General features: G+C 42.2%; 1 protein-coding gene across 1 annotated transcript in view; it reads right to left on the bottom strand.

Moving 5' to 3' along the window:
* thsd7aa (thrombospondin, type I, domain containing 7Aa) overlaps positions 1-23,439 on the bottom strand; it is a 133,513-nt gene that overhangs the window by 52,264 nt on the left and 57,810 nt on the right. The window contains exons 3-7 of the mRNA XM_071914965.1: positions 22,993-23,198; positions 17,361-17,609; positions 12,139-12,320; positions 5,778-5,933; positions 2,318-2,521 (exon numbers count right to left, since the gene is read on the bottom strand). Of these exons, the coding sequence (XP_071771066.1) occupies positions 2,318-2,521; positions 5,778-5,933; positions 12,139-12,320; positions 17,361-17,609; positions 22,993-23,198 (997 nt within the window). The remainder of the gene's footprint in view (positions 1-2,317; positions 2,522-5,777; positions 5,934-12,138; positions 12,321-17,360; positions 17,610-22,992; positions 23,199-23,439) is intronic.

A 23,439-nucleotide genomic window follows, 5' to 3' on the forward strand; every position in this document is an offset into this window, starting at 1 on the left:
GCCTGAAGCATGGCGGTTCAAGGCAAGGCCAAGCCTGAGGTAGCTGGAGTAAAATGACCCAGAACACTGATTGTGCACAACCTCTAAACAACCAAATCTAGACTTATTTGGTAATTAACACATAGATTCAACAGAGAATTAAGTAATAATCAGTGTTGGGGTTACTGGAAAAAAGTAATAAATCACACGTCACTCATTACTTTTCTTAAAAGTAATGAATTACTTTACTCTCCAAGAAAAGTAAATAGTTATACTACTCGTTACATAAAATTACTTAAACCCACATTGCCAGCAGAAGTAGTCTAACCACAGCACTTGAACGGTCATTCCCATTCAAATCAACGTTCCAGGATGGTTGGAGCAGCGGCCATTTTTATGTGTACCATTGGACTAGCCTCCGTATAAACTGACTTATGGCAAGTAGCTGAGGCGAGAACCAAAAGCCTGTCTCTCTCTCCTTGCTGCCATGGATTGCTAATATGCTAATGTTGACTAGAAGAGCTAGCAAGAGAAGCACAGTCTTTGATAAAGCTACGTTAACCTCGTCGCTAACGTTAGCTTTCAGCTGAGTTTTGACCAAGCGGCCAAAACCACGGGTGAATTTTGAAGCCAATAAGGAAGTGTCTGAAAGCTGCAGTTCCTCTAACGTCCGCTAGGGTTGGTTCCAAAAGGACTCTAAATCCTGCCCAACTCCATTCATGTCTATGGGACCACAGCTCAACTTCTCACTCAAAATATAAGTCAATAATTTTTTTTGACAAGAGGTTATGGTCTCAGTAGCTAATTTCACTTCTTCTAATATGTGTCCATATGGCGATTTTCAAAATAACTGCATCATTAACGGGATATAACGGTTATAAAACGGGGTAGTTTTCCGAGTGATTGACAGGTCGCCTGTCCAGTGATCGCGCAGCTCGCCGTTCACGGACCAATAGCAGGCGGTGCTGCGGCTCTGTGGGAAACCCTCGGTCTCGCCTGGGTCTCGCGCTAGCTGCTCCAAAAACTGTCAACATGGCGGCGCTCGTAGACCCCAAATTTTGGCTTCAAAACGGCCCTTCAGAAACCTATGGGTGATGTCACACCCACTACGTCCATCTTTTTTTACAGTCTATGGTTTTGACACTTTGCTAACAGACACATCTGCACAGTTCTCAAGCAAGTGTGACACTTTACAGCCATAATGCCCAGACTTCTGTTGTCACCATATCAATTAAGCCTTAAAATTCCATAATCAGCATTTTATGCTGTACTACAAATTACCACAGCAAACAGTAGAAGGACCGTTCTATCCATTCAAGTTCCGTGAGTCTAACTAATAACAGAGAAAATCTTTCTTTTAAGGTGTTTAATAAAGATAGCCTATTTCCGAGTCCTATTTCACACTTTGTTGGTTCATTCCTTGAAGGCAGGATAAGCCAAGGGGAATCTTTTGATAGATATTACGCCAATAAATAGGTTTAAGACACTAAAGAATGAAACGCAAGCAACTACCTATCTGTTAAGTAACTGTAATGTGATTACTGAAACTGGAGCAGTAATGCCTTACTTTACTCTGTTACAGGAAAAACTATTGTGACTACAGTGCATTATTTTGTAATGTGTGGGGTAACACATTACCCCAGCACTGGTAATAACTGGCGACATTATCATATAAATCAATGTCTGTTTTGCTACTCTCTACCACTGATTGAGAGAACACAATAGTGATTCAACCTACAGCCAGTTCATGAAAGCTTTTATAGTTTATGTTCTAATGCAGGGTTCATGTCATATCAGTAAAGGCTGATCTATAGTTCCCCGTCAAAGTGTCGCCGTTGCTATGCCAGCAGGTCGAATTTATGGTAAATCCGATATGATGAGAACGTGGCATAGGGTGTCAGGTAGGTTTTTCCTGGGAGAAATCCTCTGGCACATGGGAAGTGGTGCGTTTTACATTTCCTGTTTGTTTGGAAGAACTGGGTAGTTAGCATGAGCAGTGATAGCCACCATGGCTGAACAGACAAAGAAAAGAGCGCCACCTACAGAAACTCAAACTGCATCAACAGAAAATGGGAAAAAGATGTCACAGTACTGGACACACTGTTTGATTGACAGGTGATCTCTGAGAAGTGCAGCGCAGAAACACCACAGCAAAGATGGAGACAAAATAAATATCTCGAGGAGTACCATTTGAACTGAGTTAATGATGATACAACATGTAGAGATGGGACTTCAAATCATGTGTCTGCTTTACTCAGTCAGAGCTCAAGTGAGAATTACCGATTATTCCCAGACCTAAAAGGCTGACTTAATGAAGACGTTTCATCTCTCTACTCACCATCGCTGTTGACGCACTGCACTTGAGGGATCTGGGTTCCCGGTCCGCACTCTCTCTCATTATCGGGGACGCACTCCTCCAGTTTCACCAGCAGCCAGTCGTAGCAGCTGGGGTCTTCGCACGGTATCGCCTCCACCAGGTGGGGGCAGTTCCCCGTCCCGCCTGTCGGCTCATTGATGATCCTCCTCTTCCTCAGTTTGAACCCTGTCGTGGAACAACGGGAACCTAATGAAGTAAATGAACGCGAACCTCCCCCGCACTCATCAAGCGCGGTAACCCCTCTGTGATCCGCTGAGCAACAACTTGGTTTGATTTGGAAGGAATCTAATGTGCAACTGTAAGCACATTAATTTCACTCCGTGGTCACAGTGTGCCTTTGATGATAACCGTAATGTTGCATTTAACATGACAGCCCATTAAGCCCGAAGTTGACAGAAATTACAAGAACAGCTTCATATAATATATTATTATTCTTCCCTCATTATATTGGCTTTTATCCGAAGTGACTAATGCATGCAGGAATCCATTAATGTAACTGGGTTTTGTTCTCATGCGAGGGGTTTTCCTCCACTCGAGGGCGTGGGATCCCAGGACCCGGGACCTAGGAACGAGGATGTTAACTCCCCAACCCAGCCAAGGTCATCCACCCCCTAATCCACACTGCTGCTCCAGTCCGATAAGGCAGCAGAGCCCTGGGGTGCCTGCAGGACTCAGGTGGAGATGGCAGAATCTCTCCTTTCTGATTATTTTTGCAGCCCCCCCCCCCACTTCTCCTCCCCCAAAAAAACCTTTATTTAATCAGGCAGGTCAGCCGAACATGTACTGTCATGTGTCTAGACCCATAGATGGAGGTTTTATCTGAGAGGGGGAAGAGTGTGTAGGAGGGAAGATGAGACGAGGGGTGCAGGGAATTCAATTCAATCAGGGATCACTCACTGCCTATCTGCCATTATGGGCGGCGTGGCTGCAAGATAGCGAGGCAGAGAAGGCCCTGTCAGAGCTAGAGGCCTCGTTTTGAACAGAGAAACACATACAAATCCTTTGTAATGACCCCTCAGGCCGTACATGATATCACCTCAGGATAGCAAGGCTGTGTAATGATTCACAATGCAAGGTGACGTGTAAAGAAACTACAAAAAATAACCAAGATATACCCCATCGAAAGCATTGTTTATTATTATCGGGGAGTTGTCAGATACCAGGAAAGTGTGCATTCCTCTAGTGTGGACAACTGGCAAAACATTCAGCAAACTAATGCACTACAGTCACAGCCAACTGATTCCCTTGTTCGATGTCAGGAGGATGAAAAAGATTTCGAGCCAAGAGGACCCATTTGAATCCACATCCCTCCGGATAATGAGAGCGAGGGTACACACACTTGAGGATGTGTGTGTGCGTGTGTGTGTGTTCGCTTTACATGACCTACAGTAGAAAGACGGCAAGTGGAGAAACTGTGGCGGAGTGTGCAAACGAGCGAGTGGGAGCGGATCCATCATTAAGATGCATGGAGGAGAATTTCCAGCCATCCCTTTCATTTGAGGCGCTTCATTAAGGGAGAGTCAATATGCATTAGTCATGGCGGACGCCGCTGTTCCAGGGATAATTAAGGGCTGAGGCAGCGAGCATGTCAACCCCACTGATGGACTAGCACAACCTGTCACAACTCACGACAAATAGGGAGAGGCAATGACAATGCACTGGCACCATATCTTACAGTGTTGTCACGATTCTATTTGATTTTGGTTTTGAAGTTTAATGCACCTTATTCACACGGCAGCCATTTTGAACACTTGGGGTGGTAAACTCTACCCGGAAGATTGGCATATAAATAAAAGTAGCATTACTTAAACACATAAGTGAGGACAAAATACAGATAAACCTAACCATTACCAAATTAGCTAGCAATCTTGAGAACAGTTACCAAGTTAGTTAGCTTACTAGCTAGTTAGCTACTAGCTAGCTACCTAGGCTAGACTCTGGTAGCTAGAGGACTAAATATTAAAATGTAAACATCCCTCTGGATTCTTGAGGTCCATTCGTTTCAGATATGTTTTTCAGTGGGGAATCTGTGAAATGATAAATGTTTGTATGACATATCTTGGTACACAACAGTAGGACAGAGCGGGCTGGACTTGCTCTTCCAGGTAGTTTCCCACCCTGAGTATTCAAAATGGCCACCAAGTGAATAAGATCAATATATAAAGATTTGATAGTACTACGATACCATGGCAAACAAGAAAATCCATCAAGTAATGTCACAGAACAACCACTTTGCTTTATTTTAACAAGCTGTGCTACCGCATTGACTTGGACAGCTTTACAGACACTTCTGCACAGGGGTTTTGATGTTGGTTAGGTGTTCGTCTTTGTCAGCTCTGGAAGTGAAATAGTTCCATATTTGGCTCCTGGTACCAGTTTGTCAACCAGTTGGACTGGAATCCAATTCAACACATAGTGGACTGTTTGACGATGGTGTCTTGGTTTCTGCTGTTTGACTCGGACTGCTGCAGTCTACTGTCAAGAGCCAGACTGACTATTACAATCCTTCTTCTTTCAACTATTCCTATCTGTATGTTTACACCCTCAAGAGGTGACACTGAAATGGAATTTCATCTTGCGGGACACCTTTGGTAAAAGTGAATTCAATAAAAGTCTATATTGAATTCAATTTTTTCACAGCAGCATCGAAGTATTATCAAAATTTCAGTTATCTTGACAACACTGCCATCCTCTACCCTCTATATCTGTCAGTCTGCATGTCCCTCTGCTTCGGTGTAAATGTCTCCTTGCCTTTCTGTCTGTCTGAGGATCAATGTAAGAGAAACAAGGATACTTCGTTGCTGCAATAAGATATTTGACGCAAAGTTAGCATTCCAAAATAGTTGTAAGTAGGAGTCAAAATCAGATCTGGTCCAGTCATTGTGGTCCACCTCTGATATGATGGATATGACGCAATTTGATTGATGACATATTCATAGTAGCTTTGATCAGTACTACACTGGTTGTCTATGGGAAGCTGAATTGATTCTAATGGGACATATTGATCAGATTCCACACAAGTATGTATGCATATATTATTATTAGTAGTAGTAGCAGGAGTTGCAGTAGCAGTGGTTTCAATGGAGAGTTGCTGGGGCTTTTCCACCCTGACAGGAATAAAATTCCAGGGGAAACCACAAAATACTTCTAATTTTTTTAATGTGAAAATGGTCAAATTTAAATATACTGAATATTGACACAAAAAGCTATCTATCAGCAGCTTCAAATTCAAAACATACATCAGTGACTCAGGAAAAATTCAGCATGGGCTGAGATGGAGGAACTTGGCAGAATGGAAAAGCTTTAGTCCAAAATGTTCTACGTCAGAATCGATTACAATCCTAATTGTAAGTCATACATCAGGTCTGAGATCCCTACAGGATAATACAGTGACATTATCATTCTCACAGTGACCTCCTACCTTTCTTGGCTGCCTGGTCCTGGCAGTTCTCATAAGTGCAAGGTCCCCAGGCGCTCCAGGAGGACACCTCACATTCCACAGGACAGGTAATATGGCAGAGCTGGGTGGTGTTGGGGGGGATGCCCAGACACAGATCACTGTCCACTGGTCGCAACGCTGTGGAGACACACACACATATACCAGTATCACACTGGAGAACAAGCTAGAGAAGATAAGATGAAATTTTAATGATCCTTGTGGGGGATATTGGGTCGTCCTAGCAGCAAAATACAGCATACAGCAAAGAAAAATAGGATATAAATAGAGCAAATGGAGGTACTAAACATAACACAATTTCAGCATGTCCAGAACATGTTAAGTGGAAATGTATGAATGAAAGGGAGGAAAAAATAGGAGTTACAGCATTGCGAGAGTGTGCAAAATAACAGCAGTGGAATATATTGAGACAAAGGAAAAATGAAGGAAAATACATATGATATGAAAACTGTACCAAAAGAAATGAAATATATGTAAGCCATTGAAATAAGTGAAAATGTATCTCTTTAAAAATCAATATATATGCAATGAGAAAGAAATTAAAATTTTTAGTTTATATACACGATGTGCATTGCATTCATGTTAACAGCTGTACAGAAGACCATGCACAAAAACAGCAATTTCAACTATAGTCTTGAGACGTATTTGCGATGTGTACAGGTTTGTTTTACAGAGTGACCCACAAAGACATGAAAAATGCACAAAAGAAAAAAGCCAAAATTTGCTCTCTCAGAACTCATAAATATTCCTGTCTTCAAACTCTCACATTCCCCCTGAAACAAATCCTTTCAGGTCAAAATCAAAGACAGAAAATGCAAACACTAGCCTTTCATTCACCGCCCACGCAAACCTCCAGTCCTCCCAAAACTAGACAACGTTGAAACAACAAAGCTTCCCCCCCCCCAACACAGCAGGTCAGCCTGCAATTCGGACGCTCTGTAAAGCTGTAGGTGACTCTACGCAAGGTCACCGGGCTGATGAATCATTCCCACCGTGCCGCAACAGGATCCGGCCTCATTCGCATGCAAATTGCTTCCGCTTGGCCAAAAGTGTGTCCTTTAATAGTGTCGCTTAAGTGTGTGTGCGTGTGGCGTGCCCTTGGGTACCCGTGTGACGCAAGAGCGTGTGGCACGGCAAATGGTGTGTGATTAGGTTGCTATTTCATCCAAATCTACGTCAAATGATTCTTCTGATTCTTTTACGTAGTTTGATTTGTATCTTTCTCTACGGTAGCTGAATAGGTGCAGTCAAGTGGATCACATCCAAACAAGAGTTAGACCGATATATGGGGCTGATATTGGGCTTTTATTAAAAATTGGATTTGGTCCAGTCAGTGTCGTCCACCTCTGATATGATGGATATGATGCACTTTGATTAAATATTTATTGTAGAATAGATTAATACTTCACTGGTTGTCTATGGGACGTCCTTAACTTGAACTGATGAGACAAGAAAATCTATATATTATTATTAGTAGTAGAACTAGTAGTAGTAGCCGTAGTAGCAGTTTCATTGGAGTTTTAGTGTCCAATGGTTTTAAGTGTAAATGCTGTTTCATAGGCTTTTCAAATTTAAAGATATACTGATATCGGAACAAAATATCGGCTAATATCGAATATATCGGCAGCTTCAAACCAAAAACGTCAGTATTGGCCTTCAAAAAGCCATATCGGTCGAACCCTAATGCAAGCTGTGTCGTACCACTGGGATGTATTAAACGGACGCTTAACAACTATACTGCTGCGCTAACCAGCTGTTGAAGCCGAGCATCCAAATGACCTGTTGATAACGCTAATTTACTCCACATGTCTCCACATCGTGCGAGCTGAACGGCCGGCCTACCCGCTTCTTATCAAACTATGCAAGCGGTTCATTTTCGATATTTGGCACACAATTGCCTCTTTGTTCTCCTCCCTCCTCGTCCGGTCTGAAGCAGCTCTCCACGGCCATAACAAAGGCTGATTAATGGACGTCTCCTTGCAGGCTGACCTTGCTCAGGTGACTCTGCTGCCAGATGGTCTAGACTTCCCCGCGCTGGGCTTCCAGCCGCCAAATTAGGAACCTCCGAGCGGCGGCCGCACACCCTCCGCCGCCGCCTACCAGCCTCCATCAATAACTCCGCTCCCGCTTCCTGCTGAGCGGAGGATTCATGGCATCGTAGTAGCACAGCTGTTATACAGCATGTCACGGTTTGCTCCCTGATAGGGTTCCGCATTGATCGTAACCACAGGTACAGGAAAAAGAGCTGATACGACTAATATGACAAATCCAATACGGTGATCCCCTCCACACACACAGACGCACACTTCCCTTTCTAAATAGTAATGGAGAAAAATTGAGACAGCAGCTTTTCCCAGTTGTCCATATCTAAGACCCCCCATGGAGAGTAAACTAAACCAGATCCTTGTTTGCTTGGAAAGAAACGAGACACTGTCTGATATTGTGTTGGCAGGGAGAATGAATAGGGCAAACTGCTTATGATAATCAAAATACATACTCCATTTCAACAGTGTTTTGGCATTCATAATGCACACGGGTAAAGCCAGCGGTAATCCCCAAATAACTGCGACAGAATTTGAGGTCTAAATAAATCTTTCCAACCGTAAGTAAATCAGATTGAGAGCAGGCAGACGTATGGGTCGTAGCTTGCGCTAATCAGACTGGGAGTCATGTTTGTCAGGAGACCTCGGTGAGTTCAAAGATATGACCGGCTGCTAGACTATCCCGTCTCAGTCACATGGGGATTTGCTGATCATCCTTGAAAGCAAAGGATAAGATTACATCAGCTTAATCAGACTACAGATTCCCTCCACGCAGCCTTGGCTCACCACAATAAAATCGTCCATCGCCGAAGCACTGACACCAAGACTTGGAAATAGCACAGCGACTGTGGCCTTGATAAGAGCAGTCATTCATTAAGATCACATAACACTGTTTTGAAGTTCTGAGGCTTTGCAGTGTCATAAATCTCCTATCAACCACGTCTGGCTCCATCATGGAGGTCCAGTGGAGAATTGGCTGTGTGTAAATAATGTCTAAATATCTAACAACCAGGCTAGAAAAAGAGAGATACCTGAAAAAGATTATTGTGGTGCACGTAGGTCAATTCAGTGTTATGAGTAAAAGTGAAGGTAGATTTGTTTCAAAATGTAGGTTAGTGTGACTCAGTAAACTGTCTTGTCTTTAGCCCTAGTCTCTACTCCAAAACACTCTGAGTTGTAGCTTGAGAAGAGTCAGCTCAGTTAACCTGAACAAACTGTTAGCTAGCTATCCAGCAGGATAATTTAGCAAAGCAGTTGATGCAGCATGAGACTAGCCACAATAAATGCTAACATTTTCCTCTAGATATGTCAGTGAGTGCGCAAAGATGCGAGCTGTTGTTTTTATTGATGTGGTTGTGGACCGCTCGGTTTACCGTAGCTGCAAACCTAATTTCCCTTAGTGGGACTAACAAATTGACATTATCGAAACGTTGAAGGCAAAATGATCAGTTCCCAGTCAAAAACAACACAAAAATTAACCATGTCTATTCAACTTTGGCCCAGTTGTTGTCCTAGAACTGTGGACCTCCAATTCATATCTACATACTACATGTAGCATATAGATATGATGGTATATGACATGTATATGATGGTATGTAAAGCCCTTTGAGACTTGCGATAAAGGGCTATATGAATAAGCAAGACTAGACAAAACTAGGCTGTTACAGCCATCTTGGCAGGACAATAACAGCTGATTATAATAAATTAACAGGTGATTATAATCAAAGGACAGCAGCAGCCAATGAGCTGTGTATATGGTAAAGAACCATATTGGTAGCAAATGCATGTGACATCATGGGAATACTATGAATATGGCCACATGAAAGCCCTCTATTTTAGGATTATTCTGAAGGAATTAGAGAAACAGACGAGACAAGGGGTTGGGAAAGTGTGCAAATAACTATGGGAGACAGATAAAGGCTCCCATTTACAGGATGCGGTGGCCAAGTTAGGAGGTAGCTAAAATTATACGTGACACAATAGCACAAAACCTGTCTGGGAGAGAGGACAGGAGCAGGGTGAAAAGAAGTATAGGAGGATGTGTCGCCGCGGCTGGGTTGGCAGCGCTTCCCTCCTCATTTATCATACTCTTCCATTCTGCTCCTTCCTTTCTTCTCACTTTTCTCTCTTTCCTCCAGCATCCTTTGTAGGTGACACCTTAAGGCCAAACCCTGTCACTTTTCACCTGTCATAATACCTTCATTAATGTATCCCCTCCACCCAAAAAACACCCTCCATAACAATTACCGTGTTAACATGCAGACAGGGCAGCTTGGCTGGAGTACAGTCACAGTTTCCTATCTCATACTAATATAGGGACACGGTGGAAAGTGTGAGGATTGCTGCTGTCTAACAATATTGGCAATGTGGAATCTTGACACTGAAAGATGAAAGTGTCTGGCTGGTTGCGAGCAGCTGATTTGAATAATTTCTACAAGCAGTGGCCAGTCCAGCCCCCCTGACCAGATGGACTGGGACTTAGTGTGTCAGCGCTGGATAAGCATGGGCGTGCTACCGGGCCACTTCCAGCTACACGCACTGAGTAATGCCACCAATTTAGGCGAAAGCTCATATTTCATCTCCTACCCTCGCTGTGTGGCGTGCATTAGTGCGTACATTAGCATATTCATATAGCTCAGCTCCAGATTTAATATGGGGTAAAACAGCTTTAATTCCCTCTCTGCTTCACACATGGTTGGCGATGCAGGAGGATATCAGTGACTGTCTGCCGAGCTGGAACAGATGACATGACTTTGGTTGTGTGTGAAATTCAGACCTGAGCAGATGATTCAGAAGCTTACAAGTAACTTCTTGTCCACTGCTCTGCTTTCACAGAAATGATATGGTGCTGCTTTGATGAGACTGTGTCAGAACATGTGCTGTATAACGATGCTTACTGTATGTTTAGAATTTTGTGTTCCTCAAAATTAAGACTATTTTCAACCAATATGCATTCTGACCAGGTAACATAAAGGTGAAACTATGCGGTTAGAATAAAGGAACTGGAATACAGAAGTGGATTACTTGCAAAGTAAAAACAGTTCTTGTTTTTTGCTGTAAAGCAATCTCCCTTTGTGCCGTAAAGCAATAGAGCAGATTTCCTGGTGGCACATAAAGTAAAATGCAGTCTAGGGGCCGGTAGAGCAGTGATTCTCAATCTTTTTCATATCAAGGACCCCTAATTTAGTCCACATTAGGGCCACAGACCCCCATTTGATATGATTTTGTCCAGAATCCCACGACTATCTGTGTTGTAGGTAGAGAGATAACAATGAAACTATGATCAAAACAGTCATTCTTCTACATTCTGTAACTGTGTTAACTTCTTGTAAATGAAGTGAAGTTTAATACTTCATCAATTTGCTGGGGACCCCCTGGAGCCCACTGAAGGACCCCCGGTGGTCCCTGGACCCCACGTTGAGAACCACTGGTCTAGAAGCTGGTAGAGGCTGTCAATTGTTTGTTTACAGTAATCTGTATTGTTTGTTAACGGTAATTACACTAATATCTCAAAACTAATGTGGTAATGACATGATTACATGATACATGTAGCACCTTTGAACAACTTCCCTTCTGCTTAGTTAAGTGTTGTACAAGCTAAACAGTCATCTTTTATGAATTACTGTCTGAGGGGTATGAATGTGGAAACAGAACAGAAACTTTGGCATGGAGGTATTGGCTAGTGTCTTAGCAATGGGAGCTCAGCAAACAGCAAGACAATGGGTTTCAACATAATTAAATCAAACTAGCACAAACTGAATCTGCGCCTATTGTACTGGCTGGACTATTCCCTATGGTGACTGTCTGCAGCTGTTGTGGCCTATATGATGCCTCTGCACTCTATGTACTGGTGTGAGTCTGTTGAATGGATCTTTTGCATTGATGACAGGCTAACTCTTTTGCTTGAGCCTATGCTCACATTATTGGTCAGATGCAGAATAAAATGGAAAGTTTGTCTTTAGACGTGCCGAGTTTCCCTTGCATCTGGTTTTCAGCATAGCTAGTAAAAGTAAAATCAACTCATATAGGTAAACTCTAGGCTTTATATTTCAAACAAACAAAATGAAAAAAAAAAAATATTGATTTTAGGTTGATTTTTCCACAGGATGCATCATAGTGAATAAACTTCATTGTCCATTTCGATGACATAAGCATATTCATGCATATTAAAGTGTGCTGAACTGAACTGAACTGAAATGAACGATAAGTAACACACATGGTGACTGGATTTAATACAAGAGAACACTGGAGTAGACAGAGGTGGTGCATGCTGGAAAGGTCACCTTCTTTGCTCCTGAGCGAGCTGAGGTTTGGTGGTGTATCAGCGCTGGTCTGGACACAGTAGACCTCCCGGCTCTGAATCCCGCCTCCGCACAACCCCGTCTGGTTTCCACGCCGACGGTCCTGTTGGCTCAGCAGCATGTCCACCCTGCACTCCGTCCACTCGGTGGTCTTCCAGCTGTATCTGAGGGCGGGGGTGGACACGGGGAGGGTTAGACCGATATACTGAGCCGATATTGTCTTTTATTACAAATCTGATCTGGTCCAGTGAGTGTGGTCTACTTCTGATATGATGGATATGATGCAGTTTGATTGATTACATATTTATTGTAGAATTGATCAATACTACACTGGTTGTCCATGGGAAGCCTTTAACTTGAATTGATTTGAATGATCAGAACCCACACAAGTATGCATGAATATGTTTTATCATTATCACTATTATTATTTTTATTATCATTATTGCTATCCTTAGTTTCAGTGGAGAGTTTTACTGTCTCATGATGATCTAAATGTTGTTTCGGAGGCATTTTTTGCACAATGTTTATTATGTCAAGCTCTCATTATAATATAATAATTATCATGCACTCACAGTGTGCTTATAATGTGCTTGTGATGCCTTGTAATGTCTTATGTCTTAAGTGTGCAGATTTATCTTCCTTTGTTATACGTGCTAACACGTTTTCACACTCACACACACACACACCCTCCTACTCACTACCACTCTCTCACTTCCCCTATGACTTTATCTATTAGGGCTTTTTCAAATGTATTATTTTTCCCCTGCCATGTTGCGCATCTTATTGTTCTGCTGTTTTCCACCATGCTGTGTTCTGTTGTCATGTAGATCCTGTCATCCAATTAATCTGTCCTTCTTTATTCATTCATTTTGTTTGTTTTGAGCTGAGAAGTTTTGATAAGCTCCCATTTTTATCTCTTCTGCACAAATTTGCCACTTTGTTTTGCTTCTCCGTTTATTGCCACGTTTTATAATTGCATTTTTTATTATCACCTCTTTTATCACTGTGTGATTGAATAAACTAAACGTTTTGTTTGTGCTATCTTCATTGCCATATAGCTGCATACTACCTATTGTCTTTATTAACTTGACTAGAAATTCCTGTTTGACTATGATACTGCAAATGTTGGATTAAAGTTTAATCCTCAAAAGTGACAATATCATGGAAAAGCAAATGCCAAAAGCTTCTTTTAGCATTGCTTGTTTTTGTCATAATGAAGCTATAGTAGCTGGATGGCTTTTTCCAGGCAGTGAACACCATTAGCTTGTGTCTGATGGCAAGCATCTCTAAAGTGTTGTTTGAATGACTTTTTCATGTCATTGACCTTAGATCTCTGTTTACAATAAGCCTCGGGGTTCGCAATTTAACCGGAATGCCCACCCAGAGCGCTCTAGGACCAAAATCTTCGAAAGTGAAAGAAGATTGTTAATCGCGGCGGCTATTCATATGCGGGTTTGTGTCTGGGACTGAATTGACAGCAGTCTGCTTCGGCGGTAATGCTTTGTGGTCCCACCCTGAGGTCAGAAAATGTAAACGCTGCCTCCATCTCGCTGGTGATAATGGAATTCATTTGAGGTCACCAATGAAAGGCTCCATATTCATGAGCGAGGTCTCTCTCTCTCTCTCTCGATCGACTCAGCTCTGCTCCGGGACAATGAGGCCCCTGGGAGAGCAGTGCATTGTGGGGCTTTGAGTTGCACAGATGGGGACACTCTAACAGAGGAATGCTTCAATAAAATAATAAAATGGACTGGGCTGCTGCCCACAAGGGTCTCACCTCTCTTCCTGCTCTCACTCAAACAGAAGGCAGCACCAGTGGCTGAATGCTGATTTATTGCTTCACATTATGGCTGACTCTGCCCATAAAAACCTATCTATGAAATGAGCATATGATTCTTGTGGTAAACATATGGGTTATATACCTCTTGGATACTGTACCATACAGAAAACCTGAGCTCCGTTTGCCAACTTAATCATAGAATATTATCACCTCATTTTATGGGAAGAGAACTTGACTTAGGGCGTACACTTTGGTCCCAAACTAGGGGACGAGTTGCTCCTTTTTTGCATTTACGCATTGGTTTGGTCACATTTTACATAACAATTTCAAGCGAACCATAATTTATCAACCAATGTCAGAATTTTGGTGTGGGGAAGGACTTTCCTTTGGGGTAAAACTCGTCCTAACCCATAATTCAGTTGGGTGTTGGGTGTGATCATGATCGGATCGCCTTCTCCCTTCAAACAAAGCTCCAGATTTGGTTTGGAACCATAGAAAACCTCTTCCCAACAAGGTCTTTGTGTTCTCATACTGTATGGAAAAACCCAACTCAAGAGGGAAACCACTCCGGGGTTTAAAATAACTGCTCTAATCCAACTAGGTGTGACAATACCCCTAAAGCGGCGAGGGTTTCAGCATGTCATACTGAAAGCACGCCTGTCTGAAGTCCCATTAAAAGCTGCTTTCAAATCACATAGAATTAGCTCCAGAAGAGCTCAGAACAGCCAAACACACTAAGAAGTGGAAAAGCCAGCTGAGGAAATCCCTTACATCTTCTCTACATCGGGGGGAGTTTCATATCGGGCTGTCTGCTTTCAGAAGAAATCATTTGATCAGTAAACCACCCGCACTGACACACCGAGTCACTCATGTATGTTTGGAATGTTTCCCTGCTTATCTGTGCAGCTACCTTTCAGGTTTTGTAGTGCCACTGCCTTTGTTGCTATGTCCCAAAACCCTGTATGTGATATTGATTTCAATAGTGACTGATTTGTTGTATTATTGTTTGTCTGGATACAGATATGGGCTTTTGAAGGCCGAAACAAATACCAATATTTTTGGATTGAAGCTGCTTGAAGCTTGGATTGAAGCTATTGTGTCAATATTCAATATATTTAAATTGGAGAACACAATTGTTTTTTTGTTGTTGTATTATTGTTGTAGGGTCCAACCGATATTTCAGGGGTTTTTGAACACTGATACTGGTATTTTGTATGGAAGCTGCTGATTGCCGATATTTTGTGCCGATATTCAACCTTATTCAATTTGACCATGTCCATGCCAGTAAATTCTGAAAAATTACAAGTATTCAGTTTCCCCCTGGGTGGTGGGGGAACCATGATGGGGGTAGCAGGGTGGGGTATCAGGGTGGGGGCAGGTGGGTGGGGGCAGCAGGGTGGGGTAAGAGGATCATATCAGACGGCACATCAGCTTCCTCTCAGACACTCCATTCATCACCTTCCCTCCGCTGAGCCAAGCATCAAGCCGCTTCCTCTCCATCTCCCAACCCACCCACGTGCCCCCCCCCCCCCCCCCCCCCCCCCGCCCCCTGTCTGGGCTTCTAACCCACCGGAGTCGTGTGTTAATAAGCCTGCAGACGTTGACAGTAATGGGTTTGTTATTGTCTTCCCCCTACTGCTAACACCACAGCGTAGACACACAAAGGTCGTACAGCTAGCGTTGCTACCAGTCTCATTTAAAGGAATATACCATGCTTTTTGGGTGGCTGTCCCATTGTTCAGTTTAGCTGTTAAGTGATGAGAACATAGACACCGAAGTCATCCATGTGTCCCCGGTAGATCATGTGCTCCAGTGCTCCATGCTAACACATTAGCATACACTATGCTGAGTGCTAATGATCAACTGGAGCCAATGATCTACACATGACACATGGATGATTTTGGTGTCTATGTTCTCAAGTTGACCAATGGGCCAATCTCCCAAAAAGTCACTGTACTCCCTCAAGGCTTTTTAGCAACACAAAAGTCTTAATTCTTGTAATTTTCCATTCAGTTGACAGTGGAGACAGACCAATATGTTAGTATAGTTGGCATAGTTTACATCATGATAGGCTGACAAAAATACAAAACAGATTCCTATGATCTAGCTAGTCCGAGTGGGGAAGCACATACAGTGATTGAGCATTCAAAGTAATTCATTTGAAGCATCGCCCCTGCTGAGGACTCTTGCTGAACGTTGGGTATGTGCGTTACTGTGCTGGCTAACGCTTTAGAATAGAATGAACTGATACGAACATTATTCTGGACATCAATTGCAGCAGTTGGTTTAGGAATGCACTGCGACCATTCACTTTTGACAGTTTTCTTGACTGTGAGGACTCCTAATAGTGTTACCTATAGTCTAAAAATATGCTTTTTGATCTACGTGTGTTTACCCCGCTAGCACGTTATTTGCTGGTTTTCCCCCCAGTCGATGTGTATCTACTGTATTAGTAAGCTGCACTCTGTTATGTTAGTTGGTTACACAGTCAGTGGGCCAGAGCACCAACAACATGCATATATGCCTCTAGCATTAGTCAGATAATCCTGTCTGGCTAGGTGTTATGAGAATTAAAAACCTCTATGTTTTCTTTGTCTTTTGTCTTGCCAGCAAAGCTATTTGGGGAATATAGCAAGCTTACCTATGAGAGAATTCAGAGTAGAAGTGAGAAAGCCTGTACAGCAATAGTGCAGTTGAGTTTGTTTATTTTAAATGAGGAACTTTTGTGATAGTGAGCACCAATATGAATGGCAGAATTATTGATCATGTGATGAAAACACCAAGGGTGGAAGTAGCGAATAACAATTTCTCTTTTTACTGTAATTGAGTAAAAGTTGTACCGTATTTTTTGAAATATGTAATGTTACATTAGTATGTTTTGACTGAAGTTTTGTACTTCACTATTTGGTCAATTTACTAGTAATGAGTATTTTTATTATTAAAGGTGGTATGTGAAACATTTTAAATATCAATATATGATTATCAAATTGACTGTGATACCTCGGTATAATTACTGTAAAACAACTGAGACCATTGTAGAGGTAACTGGTCTCCTCTATCTCATACCAGTAGTGATTTTACACCAATCTTTCACTCCTTCCACCATCATTCCGCCAGAAACTCTCAGCTCCATTTGCACTCAAAGAACAGCGCCCTCTTCCTGTTTTGTGCTGTAATGCAATCTCCCTTTGTGCCATAAAGCAATCCAATAGATTTCCCTCCAAATCTGACCCAGTGGCACACAATGTAAAATGTCTAGAGGCTAACTTTTTTGAATGACTTTTTTAAATTTTAAATGAGCTATGTTTTACTTTAACTCAAGTAGACGTTTACACCAGTAATCTTACTTCTACTCCAGTACAGTTAATGCAAACTAACAGCACTTCTACTTCTACTACTCTGTCCATCCCTCTCCAACACTTACACAATACATGGTGGGACTCCGTCTCCCTGGGGGCTGCAGGGCTCCTTCTCCTCCAGCTCAGGACACTCCCCCCCGCCGCCGACAGGGAACTGGCTCACGCGGCGGGCGCGGGTGCGCTCGCCCTTGGGCCCGTTGAGGTCGTAGCACTCCTTGGAGCACGCCGACCACTCAGACCACTCGGTCGCGTCGCAGTCTTTGGTCATGACACAGGCCTGGTAGGTCACCGGCAGACTCTCCTGAGAGCACAGACTGTAGAGGATACAACAAGATAAAGTACCGTAAGATAAGACATTGGGTCGTTGCAGCAGCAAATAGTAATAGGCCCTTTTCACGTTGTCATGGTAACAGCTTCCGCCTGCCAAAATTAACACTGGTGAAGTACAAAGACTATTTTTGTTGACTCCTGGATCTAAACTAGAGAAAGGCTACAACCTCTTCGCCTAAAGTTCCCTCTTCCATTATGAAGGTGAGTTTTAGCTGCAGTTTCTCCTCGTCCAATGTCATCTCTTGGCAGTCATCACCTCATTTGCATAACGTTATTACATTATGTATCTAGTGCTAGTCACCATTACAGTTTTGTTGTTTTTCTTGTCTTTGTTGGATTGGTTCGTCAATATGTTGCAAAAATAAAGTTGTAATGCACCGGTTTCTCAATATGGAAGCTGTTACCATGACGACTTGAAAAGGGCCTATAGGATACAACAAAGAAAAGTAGCAGTAGAGCAAATGGCGGGGTTTAAAAATAACACTATTGACAATTCCAACGTATCAAGAACATATAAAGTAGAAATGTATGAGTGATGGTTTAAAAAAAAACATGAATTACAGCTATATGAGGGTGTGTAAAATAACAGCAGAACATAGAGACAAAGAAAGAATGAGTAAAAAAAGAAATATGTGCAGTATGAAGAATGAGAGAATATGGAAAGATGAGGAAAACAAATATGTGAATTTGCAGCTTATATCCATGATGTGTGTACAGAAAACACAGGAGGAGAGAGAGAAAGGATGGAGCACTTGGCACCGTGGAAAAGTGCCACTACATTCACACAGTGGATTTTTAAGAAGCAAATATGCAAGTGTAGTGTAGCGGATTATACTGATACTGCCAAATAAAAAACAAAGACGGGTGAAACGGCGCTGCACTCCCAACAGCTCTTCTTTGTCTGAGTCAGCCGCTGTGATAAACTCAATTTGAAAGTTGTTCATTACAAATCCAAACAATTTGTTCTCCTTGTTTCCACCGAGCCGCTTCACAGCCAACCGCGGCTTCGTTTGATGATGGGATTGCTGTGTGGAACGGAGTGGTTAAAAGACACTTGGTTTTTTTTCCTCTCTCTCTGGTGTGTGTGTTGTTAGAGGGCGATAGACCATTTGGGGATAATGACACACACTGCCTCTCTTCTTATCTTTTTTTCCAGTCTCAACGCTGCTGTTCAATTTTTTTTCCTCGACCCCTGCGAGCTCCCAGAGGCTTTTTTTTTCTGAAGCTAAACTCTGCTTGCTCTTTTAGGTTTTTAATTTTGAACACATTTCTCCTACAGCTGGTGCAGCTCCTCCTCGAACACCGTGCAGCAGTACAGTAGAGTCTTGTAACTGACCCAAACGTATGATTATTCATTCATATGTATCATTGTGAAACATTTCAGACAGATAAAAACTAATTGCACATTGATCTTCCACTAATTTTCCACCAGGATTTCCCTGTATCTGTTTGTCTTGATATGCTTTTTTCTATTAACACTAGAAAAAAGGAGTGGTATCAAATATTTATAAGTTCATTTCAAAACATAAACAATTACCCCTTTTCCCTACAAGATCTATCATCCTAAAGATATTAATTGGCAGTTAGTAAGGTCTAATAGCATTCTCTCATCAAGGAATCTCAATCACCAATTCATTATAAGTTCATACACAGATTCTATCATTGTCCTAGGAGACTTTCCCAAAAAATGTGTGTGTGTGTGTCAGCTAGAAGAAACACTCCCTTGTGTTTGACATTGGCTTTTCTCATATGTTTGCCTTTTTCGTTAGTCTTGCCTCACTAATATTTTGTTTTTTGTTGCTTTGTTTAATGTCTGTATATCTTGAATATTGCACACTATTACCTTGAATAATGCTTGAGGCAAGTCATATATGGTGTATATTTGGGAAGGTGTAATGTCTCCGACTAAGGTATGTCAAATAGAAGTATTCTGTTGATCCTTGTTTTATTTTATGTCATAAATCAATAAAAACAATTGATCACAAAAAATGAACTAGAAACACAAAGCATTTGAACTGACAGCTACTTTGAATTTTACAGTTGAAATATTTCACTTTTCAAAATGACTTCATGACTTCAATACTTTTTCTAGACCTTTTCCTAGAAAAATCTAATTTAATCAAAAGACTAACCCATCGTTTGTGTTTTTATTGCAAATATTGAAGGATCACAATTTTTCCAACCTTTAGACCTTGTCCTTTCACCTTAGTATATGTGATAAAGGTCCAGGTAGTTCAGTTCTAATTTTAAAACGCGTGTGTGACACTTGGGCATAATTAGCGCCTTCCCATAAAATGAGAAATCCCATATTTATGGCTCTCACTGTAAATAAACCTGATCCTGGGTCCTGGCCAACATTAATGCGGTCATCACTATCAGCTAAGCCTCTTTGGAGGTTTCAGCCATCTGTGCATCCATTGAGTAGCTAAGAAAAAGTGTATTTACTTTAAGGAAAATATCCAAAAGCGCATTTACATTACACTTCTCCCCCTTAATCCTTGTGCATATCACACCAATATAATATTCTACTTGAACGTCCGGAATATGACGAGTGCTATTTGCTTGAAGTTTCAATGATTTATGAATTCTGACCTTCTCCGAGGCTTTAAAAGCAAATGTATGATAAGGGCCTTGATTTTCTCAGTGTGTAATGGATGCTGCTCAGTGGCCTCTATTAGAGCCGAGAGTACTGCGAGACAGAATGGGGGCATTCATCTCCGAACAAAGAACATGCCTTTCAGACACCACATGGACATTGGCCCCATTCAATAAAACATGCATAGAAACCATACATCTTTGCATGTATGTCTCACAGAGAAGCTTCAGCAGATCTGTCCAGTTTCATCGATTCGGGACCGGCTACGCTGCATACACTGAGAAAGAGGGGTAGAAACATGATACGGGACGTCCGCTAATTGAAACGGACAGCAATTTTCTCCCCGACCTTTCGCCGTTATTGCTGCGGCTTTGCATTGTGGCGTTATTGAATCTTTTATGGATGACGGTGACAAGTGTACATTATGTTACGAGAGTTAAAGGACTGCTGACGTGTCCCGCTAATTAAACTCAAACGTCGTCCCGACAGCGACTCGTCCTATGATTTAGCTTAATCTCCATTAGTGTCCGACTCGTAACCCTGTTGGAAACAGCGTGTAAGACTCCAAATTCTCTCGTTTTGATGACATTTAGCAAATTACAGCGGCGAGGTGATAGTATGAGGAGATAACTGAAGGTTTACAGCGAGTCGTTACAGATCTGAGGACACTGAGTTATCGGCTGTGACACTTCAAGTCATGAAGTGCCATAGACAATACATTCAGTTGGGGTAACTGCAATCTGACAGCACACACAACTCCCTTCCCTCCCTGTGAAAATATGTCAACAACTTAAATCATACAGCCTCATTTATAGGCGATAACATGCATCAGAATGTATCCTCCTCATTTCACAAATGTAACTGAAATATTACAACATACTAAGGTGAAGAAATGTGCTCAGTTAAAGTAATAATCAACATTTTAGTATTAATAAATGTCTGTTTTGCTACCAATTTGCTGTTCTAAACAGCCGGTGTCTGGTAGGTCTTTCCTGGGAAAAATCCTCTGAAGTGATGCATTTTACGTTTCAAGTTTGTTTAGAATAAACAGAAGAAGAACTGGGTAGTTAGCATGAGCAGCGATAGCCACCACGGCTGAACAGACAAAGAAAAGAGAAACTCAAACTGTATCAACAGAAAATCCAAGCTCCGCCCACACTGTTTGATTGACAGGTGATCTCTGGGAAGAGCAGTGCAGAAACACTACAGCAATGAGGTTTAGCACCAAAGTAAACAAAATAAAAAACAAAATAAAAAAACTTGAATCTCACATATTTCCACTTTAAACTACATGTATTTGTATTCATTGTGGTCATTGGACAACACTGGAAAGGAATGAAACCAGGAGCCTAGGTAAACTGTCAAACATGTTAGCACACAGGTAGTGTTTCTGCACCAATGGGATATGCTGTTCATGCTCGTTTTTGGAAAGTTTGGGTCTTGCGGAGCCTGCAGCTAGAAACAAGTCATCGGACTTGGCAACAGAGCATCGCACCATCTGCTTTTCATTCCTTAGTGGTTCATGTTTCCTCCTATTCTGGCTCCAGTGGAAGTCTTATGGTATCGGCCTGGAGGTGTGATCAAGTTTTTAACTGAATAGCCCACCGGGCTTATATGACAGGACTGACTTGTGAAGATACACACATGATATTAAAGTGAATGTCATTTTCTGATGCTTGTCTGATGATTATATAGTAAGAAAAATGTATCTCTGCCTCTAATGGGCTGGACTTGAAGTTGTACCTTGACTTTTTCCCTTACCTACCAGCTTAAGTCAAGACAAAATGATGTAAAGCCTGTGGTAAGATGGCAGGATGCATATGTAACCTGCAGTGAATTTTACAAAAAAATAAAAAATAATTAAATACCTACAGGACTTCAAATACATGTAGTGGGTTGCAAAAAAAATAGCTGTGAAATGCTTTGAAAAGATTTTTGGAGGATGCTGATGCTATATATGTTATTAGCACTGATGGACAGCAAGCATCAGAGCAAATTATGTTCTTTGAGCGTCACCCATGATCACAAACACACAGTTTGATCTGCAGCTAATCCTAATGAAGGCCAGGCTGCAGTCTCCCTTCAACTAGAGCCAAATCTTTTTTTTTTTTTTTTAAAGCTTTTCTAAAAGGAGAGAATCGCATATCTGCTTTCTTCTGCATGGCACATTAGAAACACACACTGTGGGCGTCGAGTTTATCATGCGAGTGGGAGAGCAAAGAAACTCTTAAGGCATTTCTTTAAACGCTGGCTTAAGCCTCAGCTCGTGTCACGGAGTCATATGCTGTGGGATGCTGGGATATCACGGCGCACACAGATAGCTAGTCTACTCCATCCACCACAGAAGAAGATTCAGGAAGAGAGCTGTTCTCTCTCTCTTTCTGTGTAGCTTCCTCTCTCGCTCTCTCGCTCTCAATTTGTCATTTTCTCACTCTCGAATCAAAACTGACTCAGCAGCAGATAAATACTGTATGCTGTAATGAGGACACACACACACACAGACACACACACACACACACACGAAAAACACACACACAGATGTTTGTATTGCTATACTTGTGAGGGCCTACATTCACCAGCCAAAATGACCTCCTTCTGAAGATCTAAAACTCAAACTGGTTCTCACAAGAATAGTACAAGTACAAGAACACACACTCACACACACACACACACACACACACACACACACACACACACACACACACAAAGGCACTGAGAAGCCATAGAACATGAGAGGATGACATGAGGAAACCCGTTTCAGTCATTCCTACCTGAGAGCTTCGGCATTCCCACTTTTATGAACACAGCTCACTTCTCTGGTCTGGTAGCCGACCTGCAGGTCCCAGAACTTTCCCCCCTGGCGGTTCTGGCGGTTCCTGTTTCTCTTTTTCTTGATGAGTTCCCTGGTCTCGGGATCTTTCACCTTGCCCCTCTCCCTTAACCTCTCTCTGACTTTCTCCCTGATTTTCTCTCTCTTCTCCTTGTTTTTAGCCTTTTTCTGTCGTCTGGGCCTGTCCGCCTGTCTGGATGGCCTGTCTGGTTTTCTGTTTTGCCTGTCCGATTTTCTGTTTGGTCTGGAGGGTTTGTCACCGTCTCTTGACCGTTTGCGACCTTCTCTGGACGGTTTGACACCCTCTCTGGACGGTTTGTCACCCTCTCTGGATGGTTTGTCACCCTCTCTGGATGGTTTGTCACCTTCTCTGGACGGTTTGTCACCC

Source organism: Centroberyx gerrardi, chromosome 19, assembly GCF_048128805.1.
Source record: "Centroberyx gerrardi isolate f3 chromosome 19, fCenGer3.hap1.cur.20231027, whole genome shotgun sequence".
Lineage (NCBI taxonomy): Eukaryota > Metazoa > Chordata > Actinopteri > Beryciformes > Berycidae > Centroberyx > Centroberyx gerrardi.